The sequence below is a fragment of the Podarcis melisellensis genome (genome assembly GCF_964234715.1).
Source record: "Podarcis melisellensis genome assembly, chromosome: 2".
In the NCBI taxonomy this organism is placed as follows: domain Eukaryota; kingdom Metazoa; phylum Chordata; class Lepidosauria; order Squamata; family Lacertidae; genus Podarcis; species Podarcis melisellensis.
This window is the reverse complement of record NC_138529.1, coordinates 111,127,454-111,139,864: the sequence shown is the minus strand read 5'-3', so window position 1 is coordinate 111,139,864 and position 12,411 is coordinate 111,127,454. Positions and strand designations below refer to the sequence as shown.

Sequence of the window (12,411 nt, the reverse complement as noted above, 5' to 3'; positions counted from 1 at the left end):
TGGAGGGGAAAAAGTGTGTCCTATAGAGCGAAAAATACAGTAACTTCATTTACACCCTGTGATTTATTGCTGGCTGGCTCCTGACAACTCTGATACCACTTTAAACAGCCGTGGCTTCTCCCAAGGGAATCCTGGGAACTGCAGTTTGTTAAGGGTGCTGAGAGTTGTTAGGAAACCTGTCCGCTATTCCCTTGTCCCAGAGAGGGTTAACAATCAATCAGGCTTGCATACAGCAAGCCGACTGCATGTCTACTCAGGGTTTAAGCTTCCACAGAGTTCCATGGGACTTACTCACAGGTAGGCACAGGATTGTAACTGGAAAGGGAGCGAATAATGTGAATGCAGAAAAACAAATTATAGAGAAAAGGGAAGAAAAACGGGGTGGGAGGCAAGAAGAGGGTAAAAACAAAAATGAATGGAATGAAATGTATAGTGTGTGGGGTGACAACGAGGGGGGGAATTAAAATTTAGAACGCAATGAAAGAGAAAACAAGTTTCCCCTGCCCTTTAGCTGCCCTGAAGTTGTTGGACTACAACTCCCTTAATCCTTGACCATTAGCTCTCCTGGCCGGGGCTGATGGGAGTTATAGTCTAAAACATCTGGAGGGCACCTGGTTGTGGAAGATTGGTTAAAAGAAGAAAGAATTTAAAAACATGGAAAGGCAAGCCTCAACTTACCCTGTCAGAGAGGTTACCCGACTCTTCGTCTTCATCTTCTTCCTCGTCGTCATCTTCGTCGTCCTCTTCCTCCTCCTCTTCTTCTTCCTCCTCTTCCTCTTCCTCCTCTTCTTCCTCCTCACTCATATGCTCTCCAGCAACATCTGCATCAGACTGTCAGGCAAAAAAGGGGGGGGTGACAGCGTGAATTCAGAAATCTGTGCTTTTGATGCTGAACAGGAGACGTCTACAGCAGTCAAGAGGGAGAAGGGCACATGTCACTCACTGTGGAAACAACTACAGGACGGGCTCACACAGCCCTAATGGTCCTTTGCTACCTAGGAAAACCAGCGGTCAGTTTCTCAGGGCAAATATTCTGAACATTTGGGTGTCTTATGTGTATCCAGAAGGGGCATCCTTTTTCTGTGAAGCCACAGAGCATCTATACCTCAGGCAATCCAGACTTGGGATGAGGAACATTTCTCCACCAGAGGGCCAAATTCCCTTGCAGGCAAATTTCTGAAGGCCGCATGACCAGAGGCAAAGGCGATCAGAACAACAGATGCAGCTCTTATACAAGGGTTTCCCAAACTTGGGTCTCCAGCTGTTTTTGGACTACAATTTTTGGTTTTGGGCCTTCTGGCGGTTCCCTCACTGCGAGAAGTGAGGTTACAGAGAACCAGGGAGAGGGCCTTCTCGGTAGTGGCGCCCTCCCTTCAGATGTCAAGGAAATAAACAACTACAGTAGTACTTCTGGTTAAGTACTTAATTCGTTCTGGAGGTCCGTACTTAACCTGAAACTGTTCTTAACCTGAGGTACCACTTTAGCTAATGGGGCCTCCTGCTACTGCCGCTCCACCGGAGCACGATTTCTGTTCTCATCCTGAAGCAAAGTTCTTAACCCGAGGTACTATTTCTGGGTTAGCGGAGTCTGTAACCTGAAGCGTATGTAACCTGAAACGTATGTAACCCGAGGTACCACTGTATCTGACTTTTATAAGACATCTGAAGGCAGCCCTGTTTAGGGAAGTTTTTAATGTTTGATGTTTTATTATGTTTTTAATATTCTGTTGGAAGCCGCCCAGAGTGGCCCAGCCAGATTGGCGGGGTATAAGTAATAAATTTACTATTATTATTATTGTTGTTGTTGTTATTACAATGGTACCTCGGGTTACATATGCTTCAGGTTACAGACGCTTCAGGTTACAGACTCCGCTAACCCAGAAATAGTACCTCGGGTTAAGAACTTTACCTCAGGATGAGAACAGAAATGTGCGGCGGAGGCAGGAGGCCCTATTAGCTAAAGTGGTGTTCAGGTTAAGAACAGTTTCAGGTTAAGAATGGACCTCCGGAATGAATTAAGTATTTAACCTGAGGTACCACTGTATTACAATTCTCAATGTCTCTGACTACTGATCCTGCTAGCTAGGGATGATGGGAGTTGTGCTCCAAAAACAGCGGGAAACCCAAGTTTGAGAAATCCTTCCTTATACAATAGGATACAGTCAAGCCACACAAAAGGCAGAGGCTTCTATAGTCACGCACCTGCATCTCTCAGGTATTAAGGCCTGCAGCTGAGCGGAAGAGCATCTGCTTTGCATGCAGAAGGTCGCAGGCTCGATCCCCACCATCTCCCTGCCTGAAATCTCAGAAAGCTGCTGCCAGACAGTGTAGGCAACACTGAGCTAAATGGGCTTCCTACGCCCTTATCTCTCCATTCAGATAAGCCAGAGTTCAAGGGCACATTCCAGCAAGGCAAAAGTGCTCAAAGAAGAAGCACAAAGCAGGTCGGATGAAGGGCCTTACAAGATGAGAGCCCTGAGGGACTCCATGAAGTGAGAACAGTTGTTTGGGTTTGATATCCCACTTTATCACTACCTGAATGAGTCTCAAAGCGGCTAGCATTCTCCTTTCCCTTCCTCCCCCACAACAAACACTCTGTGAGGTGAGTGGGGCTGAGAGACTTCAGAGAAGTGTGACTAGCCCAAGGTCACCCAGCAGCTGCAAGTGGAGGAGCAGAGACACGAACCCGGTTCCCCAGATTACGAGACTAGATAAGCCTTTTGTCTGATCCGGCAAGGCTCTGCTTATGTTCTTACCTACCACTCAGCCCTACAAAAGGTAAAAGGTAAAGGACCCCTGAACGATTAAGTCCAGTCAAAGGCGACTATGGGGTTCGGCGCTCATCTTGCTTTCAGGCCAAGGGAGCCACCATTTGTCCACAGACAGCTTTCCGGGTCATGTGGCCAGCATAACTAAACCTGTGACGGAACACTGTGACGGAAACCAGAGTGCATGGGAACGCCCTTTACCTTCCTGCCAGAGTGGTACCTATTTATCTACTTGCACTGGTGTGCTTTCAAACTGCTAGGTTGGCAGGAGCTGGGACAGAGCAACAGGAGCTAACCCTGTCGCGCAGATTAGAACCGCCGACCTTCCGATCGGCAAGCCCAAGAGGTTCAGTGGTTTAAACCACAGCGCCACCCGCCCTATGAGAGACAAGCCCCGTCTTGCTTGGCATTACCTTGCTGTCGGAATCAGCATGGCCGTCGACAGAGTAGCTGTCGTAGAAGAGGCTGAAGTCATCCCCCACCTCGGTCTCCCATTCCTGACTCCTCTCCTCCTGCGAGGCAGTGGCTGGAGCAGTCATCTCTTCCGTCACAGTGATCTGGGAAGGAACAAATGTTTATGCGCTGGTGGTTAATAGTTAGTCACTCGTTAACCGTAGTGCTCAGAGCGGCTTATGCACGGCAAAAGCTCAGGAATACCAAATAAAGCAACAGTTTAAAAGATACCGCGGGTTACAAATCAGCAAGTTAGAAATGGCAGCGTAAAACTATGCCAAACTAAAAGGCCAGGACAAATTATAGAGGCCCTCCCCTACGAGCCCTTGGGCACCAAAAATAAAAAATAAAAAAATCTCCAAACAAAACACAGACAATGGAGTTAAGAGCCTCGGACAGAAGATCACCAGGTTGATGGACTATATGGGATTGACGGAAATGACTGGCAGAATCTGAGACCAGGGAGAAGAGACGGTGGAAGAAGATTGGAAAAAAGTTTAAAGTCTATTTATAGAAATACTGTAAAATTAATGAGTGTTAGAAGAATGTTGGAATGAAATTATATGGCTTTAGTAGAAATGTTACAAGGAGTTAAGTATAAATAAGTATTAATGGAAAATAAGGTTAAAATATGTTAAGTTAATTATATGACAGAAAATAGAGAAAGATGGAAAGGAATTGCTGAAACAATTAATAGAAGTGGAAAACAAAAAGGGAGGTGAGAGGAGGTTGATGAAACAAGGGAATGAAAGAGAGGGTATTGAAACGGTATGATGTATGTTTTTTAAATTGTTTTTGCTCTGTCTTGTTTAGTTTAATGTGTTAATGTTGCGTTGTGTATTGTTTATATATTGTATTGTTTTTTCTTTCTTCTTTTTCTTTTTTGCAAGGTTTAAAAGTAATAAATATTATTTTTTTAAAAAAAGACAATGGCCAGAAAAACCTTTCAGGAAGGGAATTCAAAAGACTGGTTTCACATCTGTAATATATATTTAAAGCACGATTGTGCCATTTTAAACAGTCATGGTTCCCCCACAAAAATCATGAGAACTGTAGTTTGTTAAGGGTGCTGAGACTTCTGAGGGAGCCCTCTATTCCCTTCACAGAGCTACGTTTCCCAGAGTTCCCTGGGAAGAGGGCTTGATTGCTAAACCACTCTGGGAGGGAACTGCAGGGTCTTCTCAGTGTGGGCCTCTGTGTGTGATCCTATGTACACACCAACTTGGGAGCAAGTCTCATTCAATTCAATGTTACTTTTGAGTAGTCATGCATAGGATTGCCCCGCAGATCCACCACAAATGGTCAGATTGACCAGTTAAGATTTCTCTACTCTATTGATAGAGAGCCCTGATCAGAACCTGACATAATCTGAATGTTTATTTTTTACAAACCTTTGAAGAAAAGCAAAGAAGGGGAAAAGGAGTCGTACCTCAGTTGTAGCTCTGGGACTTGACCGCTGGAGAGAGAGGGGCATCCTTTTGTGCAGGGCATCAGCCATATAATCATATTTTCTACGCTTGGCAGGTTCCTCTTTGGAAGGAAAAGCAGGGGAAATGGAAATATAATTCTGACAGACTCCAAAGGAGCCTTAATCAACCTGCTGTCTCCCAGAAGCTTAGGATTACAATATCATCATCATCATCATCATCATTATTTAATATTAGTTCCTTTATCTTGCTCAGGGCAACAGAAAATTACCGTATTTGTCGCTCTATAACACGCACTCGACCATAACACGCACGTAGATTTTAGAGGAGAAAAATCCGTAGGCATGCCACCCGTAGGCATTCCCTCCATAACACGCACAGACATTTCCCCTTACTTTTTAGGAGGAAAAAAGTGAGTGTTATGGTGCAAAAAATACGGTACTTATAACCCAAACCTCCCACATAGATTAAAGGTAAAGGGACCCCTGACCATTAGGTCCAGTCGTGACCGACTCTGGGGTTGCGGAGCTCATCTCGCTTTACAGGCCGAGGGAGCCGGCGTACAGCTTCCGGGTCATGTGGCCAGCATGACCAAGCCACTTTTGGAGAACCAGAGCAACGCACGGAAACGCCGTTTACTTTCCCGCAAGAGCGGTACCTATTTATCTACTTGCACTTTGACATGCTTTTGAACTGCTAAGTTGGCAGGAGCAGGGACTGAGCAACGGGAGCTCACCCCGTTGCGGGGATTCGAACTGCCGACCTTCCGATTGGCAAGTCCTAGGCTCTGTGGTTTAGACCACAGCGCCACCCGCGTCCCTTCCCACATAGATCAGGGTTGTCATATTTCCAACAGTAAAAATCCGGATAAAAGTTGTTGAGCTGCCGTACGTCCAGATGTTCCTGGACATATGGCAACCCTACACATAGGAACATTAAAACCAAGAGGAAAGACAAATACATTTCAATCATCCTTCCCACTTCTAAAAGGCCACAGATAGTTAAAGGCCAAAGGCCTGGTTACAGAGGAAAGGCCTAGCACCTAAAGCTATATAACAATGGCGCCAGACAAGCCTCCCTAGGAAGAGCATTCCACAAGCAGGGAGTCACCACAGAAAAGGCCCATTCTGGTGTTGCGACCCTCCAGAACTTGCAGTTGAAAATATCTGGAGCGCACCAAGCCATACCTGGTTCTTCAATGCTCCTGAGGTCATCAGAGACTCGGAAATGCAGCATCTCAGAGACTCGCTTTTCGGGGACCTTCGGAAAGAGAAGGATTAAACCATATAAACCATAATCCTAAAAAAAAAAATCTCCAATACAGTGGTGCCCCGCAAGACGAACGCCTCGCAAGACGGAAAACCCGCTAGACGAAAGGGTTTTCCGTTTTGGAGGCGCTTCGCAAAACGAATTTCCCTATGGGCTTCCTTCGCAAGACGAAAAAGTCTTGCGAGTTCCTTTGGATTTCCCCCCCTTCCCCCCCTTTTCCTAAGCCGCTAAGCCGCTTATCAGCTGATCCGCTGATAAGCCGCTTAACAGCTGATCGCTAAAAGCCACTAAACCGCTAATAGCGCTAATCCGCTAAGCTGTCAATGGGCTTGCTTCGCAAGACGAAAAAAACCGCTATACGAAGAGCCTCACGGAACGAATTAATTTCGTCTTGTGAGGCACCACTGTACATGTAAACGTCGAAATCTAAACCTGCCTTGCTAAACAGATGAGCAGAAAGAGGTGACAAATATCTCGAACACCCGTCGGGTTAAGGGCCAAATGCTTGGGTATACATTGAGGTTTTTGTCTGGTACCTAGCAAGAAGGTAGCCGTGCTCCCTACCTGTCCACTGTTGGGTTTGGGCATGGTTTTCCGGGCCCGGTGAACCTTTGGCTTGGCCTCTTCCACGGTCGGGGCTGGAGGCTGAGCAGGGGTCGGTGTCAGGACTGGGGCTGGGACTTCTGCTGTGGGAGTCCCAGATTCCCCAGGAAGTCGCGACCCAGGCATACTCAGCAGACGCATGGCCAAACTTTGGATAGATGTTGGCGACTTGCTGGTTCCGGTGAGGGACATCTTTGCCCGGCTGGTCCCACCCGCTTTGCTAGGGGACGATGGGAAGGTCTTGGCGGCGTGTCCTGAAACGGAGGAAGAGAAGCGAGCGGCCTTTAACCGTTTTGCCTGGTTTTATTTATTTATCTATCAGATTTATATACGCTGCAAGGTCTCAGGGCGGTTCGCAAGACAAAAACACAAGACAAAAGCACAAAAACACAGTCCAAACAGGGTCCCAACGAAAGAAAAAACGGCTTATGAAGGTGATGGAATCTGCTGAGATGGCCAGACTGTGAGAATTAAAAGAACAGAATGAAGAAAAGTTCCCCGAAGAACGGAAATATTTTGTAGAACGTGTTAAAACGTACGCAGGATTTGAAGTACGGCAGCAGACAGATGAGAAGTGGTAGTTTAAAATTTTTTAATTAACGTACAAATGGGTAAAATAGAAGCAACATAGAAGCATTTTAAGGGAGGAAAAGAAAAACATGGAACGGTGGGTGGGAAGTCAACAGAGATGAATGTTCTGATGGTTGTTCAAAAGAATTTGAAAAGCAAATTTTAAATTTTGGTGTTTTTTTTAAATACTTAAAACAGAGTGCCTGAGGCAACCCACTCAGATGGGTGGGGTACAAGTAATAAATAGTAGTAGTAGTAATAATAATAATTTATTATTTCTCAGAGCCCTTGGGGTTCTGAGGTCCTGAGCCATGCAAAAAGCTTTATGGGTCAAAACCAGCAGTTTAAATCCAGTCCTGCTGCCACACATCCCAGCTCCCTTCCACCTCACCTGGCAGGCCTTTATTCCCTGGACTAGGGCTGCTGTTTGGGCCAGCAGAGACACCCCCCGATTCGGGCGACATCCTGCCCATTTCCTTACTGCTCCCGGTCATCTGCGCTCGTGCTCCCTCTTCACCATTCCTGCTGGAGCCCAGCGGGTTATCTCCCGCTCCCCCCAAGCTACTTTTGGGTTTCCGAGGAGACAAGGACCCCGAAGAGGGATCGGGGCCATCTCTGGACGACACCACGCCTGGAGCAGGAGACACACACATAGACACACACACGCTTAGCTGAGCAGCAGAGAAACTGCCCTGCATGCAGAAAAGAGTCCTTGCTGCTGCCTGCCAGTGCAGACAATACTACATGCAGACAGTACTAGGTTTAAGACAGCTCCATGCATTACAGTGGTACCTCGGGTTAAGTACTTAATTCGTTCTGGAGGTCTGTACCTAACCTGAAACTGTTTTTAACCTGAAGCACTTTAGCTAATGGGGCCTCCTGCTGCCGCCACAGCACGATTTCTGTTCTCATCCTGAAGCAAAGTTCTTAATCTGAAGCACTATTTCTGGCTTAGTGGGGTGTGTAACCTGAAGTGTATGTAACCTGAAGTGTATGTAACCTGAAGTGTATGTAACCCAAGGTACCACTGTATTCCAATGCCCTACCCCCATAGCTCAGTGGCAGAGAAGCCACACTGCATGCAGATCATGTTATTTATCTACAGTGGTACCTTGGGTTAAGTACTTAATTCATTCTGGAGGTCTGTTCTTAACTTTAAACTGTTCTTTTTTTAAAAAAAAAAATATTTTTTATTAAGGATTTTCTTGTTTTACAGAAGTGTAGTGCCTCGTATTTTTTTTTTTTTCTTCTTCTTCCACGTAGCGTTTTTACAAATCTGTTTCATTTGTTGAGGCATTAGGGGGAGAAGAAAAAAGAAAGAAAAAAGAAAGGGGGTGGAGAGAGGGAAGATTCTTAACCTGAGGTACCACTTTAGCTAATGGGGTCTCCCACTGCCACCCTGCAATTTCTGTTCTCATCCTGAAGCAAAGTTCTTAACCTGAGGTAATATTTCTGGGTTAGCGGAGTCTGTAACCTGAAGCGTACGTAACCCGAGGTACCACTGTATTCCTAAAAAATACTTGTCCACCGCATTTTGTTAAAATGTATCAGAGCGGCTGACAACCATGACAAAATAAAACCGCGTGGAAATTTAAAACCACACATCTTCAGCTGACTGTTACAGAAGCTGCTCTCCTAGTTTTCTACAGAAGCTGGCAGCGCAGAAAATTTTTCAGCAAATGGATAAAGGTTAAAATAGAAGGAGACTGCTGGATTCCACCAGACCAGGCTGACGACGCTAACCGTCGCGTTAATGTCCAGTGAGCCTCGCAATTTCGAGGGGAGGCCCGACGCTACTCCTGAATATGATCTCGGTGATCCAGCTGGGATCAGGTGGTCTCCAGGGTACCCTGGAGCAGTTCATAGCTTTGTAAATGAACACAAGGACCTTGATCCTGGCTCTGTACAGTGGTACCTCAGGTCAAGTACTTAATTCGTTCCGGAGGTCCGTACTTAACCTGAAACTGTTCTTAACCTGAAGCACCACTTTAGTTAATGGGGCCTCCCGCTGCCGCTGTGCCGCCAGAGCCTGATTTCTATTCTTATCCTGAAGCAAAGTTCTTAACCTGAAGCACTATTTCTGGGTTAGCGGAGTTTGTAACCTGAAGCGTATGTAACCCGAAGTACCACTGTATTTCAGTTCCTGGGGGAAAGACCCCTGCCTTGAACAGCTGCCAGTCAGCATATAGAAAATACGAGCTACATGGATCATACACAGTCCCATGCTATAGGATGGCTCTGGGACCAGCAGGCTTCAAATGTGGGTGGGCTGTTAAGAAGAAAACCAGGAAACCCCCTCCCTCCCCAAGGCAGGCTGGCACAAAAACCTACCTATTTCGTCCGGTCTCACTTCCACCAGTGACGCCGCCCCTGTCACAGCCTGGGAGGAGGGGCGAAAGCAGAGATTAAAAACTCAGACTGAATTCCATTTTATTAGTAACCCCGAGAACTGTAGTTTGTTAAGAGCGCTGAGGGTTGTTAAGAGGCCCTTATTCTCCTCAGAGAACTACAAATCCCAGAGTTCTCTGGGAAGAGGGATTTGACTGTTAAAGCATGATGGATATTATAATAAACAACAATTTTTCGCCCTATAGGACGCACTTTTTCCCCTCCAAAATTGAAGGGGAAATGTGTGTGCGTCCTATGGGGCAAATGCAGGCTTTCGCTGAAGCCTGGAGAGCGAGAGGGGTCGGTGCGCACCGACCCCTCTCGCTCTCCAGGCTTCAGGAGAGCCGCAGCGCCAGCCCCACAAGGTCGGGGGACAGCGGGGAGGTGGAACCCCGCCATCCCGCTGTCTCCCGATGTGGTTTGGAGGCTGACGGCAGGGAGACGCGTCTTCCCGCTGTCCCCGGACCTGGTCTGCAGACAGGCAGCGGGGAGAAGAGCGCTTCTCCCCGCTGCCGGCCCCACAAGCGCCTGGGGGGGGAAAATTATTTTCCCCTTTATTTCCCCCCCAAAAAACTTGGTGCGTCCTATGGGACGAAAAATACGGTAATAATAATACCTTTGCTGTCAATATACAACCAGTGTACGATGAAATTAACCGAGCCTCCCTCCCCCGACACACAAACACTCGATCTTGTGTGTCGCACAGCACACCAACCCCAAAAGTCAGTTGCACTATATTATTTTTCGTTCAGCAGCCTAACAGCCCACGGATAGAAACTGTTTTTTAGCCTGTTGGTACGACTGATTATACTTCTATTATCTCCTGCCAGAGAGTAAAAGATTAAAAAGGTGCTGGCCGGGGTGTAATTCGTCCGTGATAATTTTTCTCGCTCTCCTAAGGCATCGATCCCTTGCAATGTCATCTAGCAGGCTCAGGGGACAGCCCATGATATCATGATAAGAACGTGCGTTTGATGGTTTTAAACAAGGGTCCCTCCAGATTACCGTATTTTTCGCCCTATAAGACGCACCAGACTACAAGACGCACCTAGTTTTTGGAGGAGGAAAACAAGGGAAAAAAATATTCTGAATCCCAGAAGCCAGAACAGCAAGAGGAATCGCTGCGCAGTGAAAGCAGCAATCCCTCTTGCTGTTCTGGCTTCTGGGATAGCTGTGCAGCCTGCATTCGCTCTATAAGACGCACACACATTTCCCCTTACTTTTTAGGAGGGAAAAAGTGAGTCTTATAGAGCAAAAAATACAGTATGTATGATTCAGTTACAGATAGGTAGCCGTGTTGGTCTGCCATAGTCAAAACAAAAAAAATTCCTTCCAGTAGCACCTTAAAGACCAACTAAGTTAGTTCTTGGTATGAGCTTTCGTGTGCATGCACACTTCTTCAGATACTTCTTCAGATTCTTCAGGTATCTGAAGAAGTGTGCATGCACATGGAAGCTCATACCAAGAACTAACTTAGTTGGTCTTTAAGGTGCTACTGGAAGGAATTTTTTTTGTTTTGAGTATGTATGATTATCTGTGCTCATGATGGTTATACTTTCAATACTGTTTGTGGCTGCAAAAGTTTCAGGGCAGAGAGTTTATTTCCCCATCTGTGCATGTCCCACAGCTTCCTGCTGAAATCCTGTAACTTTTCATTCCGCAAATATTTCGGAGTTGTTTTGCTTTTGTCCTCATTCTGGTAGCAGTAAAGTGAATAGATTGCCCTTCCAGGTGGCAATAATGATATAAGGGAAGCATTGCAGAGCGACTGATTAAATAAAACCATCTGTGTGGACAGTGCAGCGCAAATCCACACTGGATGTACTGTTACTATATACTGGGAAGAAAATGTCCAATCTGGAGGTTCCCTCACTTTCTCATGAAATAGGATCTCTCTGCGAAATTAAGTCCCCAACAAAGAGAGAGAGGATTGAATCTATCCAAACTCTTCTAGTTAGAAGGTTGGGGGAGAGGGGGGCGTTTGGGGGAGGATAGTTGGGATCTGTTTGAAACAGGGGCTGAAAGCCACGAGTTGCAACGTGGGGTAGCTTGCAAATGCGGGCATAGGTCAGACGGGAAGGAAATAAGGGAGCATATGCCGAGAAGGGATGGCTCAGATGTCAAAGAAGGACGAAAGCCCGTCCTTCCGCCCCCACCCCGACAGATCCCGACATTACTCTCCTCTCCCCCGCCCCGAAGTAATCCTTCCTCACCCTTTCCCTTCCTCGTTGCAAGAGAGAGACGGCGGCTGCTCCGAACCAGCGCGATCGCCCCCCACCTCCCCATCGCAAATCACGACCACTCCTCCCGGGATCGGATCGGGTGGGGAACGACGCCCCGCGCCCGCCGGATCAATGCAACATTTTTAATTTTTTTTGCTTTTTTGCATTTCCGAATGTGAAGGAAGCCCCTCCCAGTTTGCAATGGGGAGCCAAAAAAAAAAAAAGGGGGGAGGCCACGAGTGATGGGAGGCCGGTGGCAATCGGAAAACCTCCCCGCTCTCCTGATATTTAGAAATAAATATTTTTGCAAAGAAGCCCCCCCCCCCCGCCCCGCCGTCTCCCGCTCCGCCATCCGCGTCCCCAACCTGCGCGGGTCCCGCTCCCGCAGCCTCCATGGCCTCGCGCCGTAGCAGCAGCAGCAGCAGCAGCAGGAGAGCCGGCCCCGCACTGACGTCACGGGCGCGGGGAGAGTGAAAGGGGAGGGGGAGGGAACCCCTTAAAGGGGCAGCGCCTTCGCTCGGCTCAGCCCAGACAAAGAGGGAAGGAGGGAAGGAGGGAGGGGGCGATGGCGCGCAGATGAACCCCCTGCCTCTCTCCTCTCCATAGCTGTCAACTTATAGATTGGAAAATAAGGGACCAGCAGCCTCGGAAAAAAGGGATCAGCAGCCCAAATAAGGGATTTTGGCTTAGCTTATGCAGAAATCCGGCACT

At 47.3% G+C, this 12,411-nt stretch overlaps 1 protein-coding gene across 3 annotated transcripts in view; it reads right to left on the bottom strand.

Moving 5' to 3' along the window:
• The window catches only part of EHMT2 (euchromatic histone lysine methyltransferase 2), a 38,631-nt gene extending 26,470 nt beyond the window's left edge, over positions 1-12,161 (bottom strand). For 2 of the 3 annotated variants that reach the window (XM_081901378.1, XM_081901379.1), the window contains exons 1-8: positions 12,066-12,161; positions 9,422-9,470; positions 7,482-7,721; positions 6,482-6,774; positions 5,836-5,908; positions 4,651-4,751; positions 3,182-3,325; positions 679-831 (exon numbers count right to left, since the gene is read on the bottom strand). In XM_081901378.1, coding sequence (XP_081757504.1) covers positions 679-831; positions 3,182-3,325; positions 4,651-4,751; positions 5,836-5,908; positions 6,482-6,774; positions 7,482-7,721; positions 9,422-9,470; positions 12,066-12,095 — 1,083 coding nt within the window. In that variant the 5' untranslated portion in view covers positions 12,096-12,161. Of the gene's footprint in view, positions 1-678; positions 832-3,181; positions 3,326-4,650; positions 4,771-5,835; positions 5,909-6,481; positions 6,775-7,481; positions 7,722-9,421; positions 9,471-12,065 lie in introns of those variants that run through there. The other variant, XM_081901380.1, reaches the window with a different exon arrangement.
• Positions 12,162-12,411: the final 250 nt, after the last annotated feature.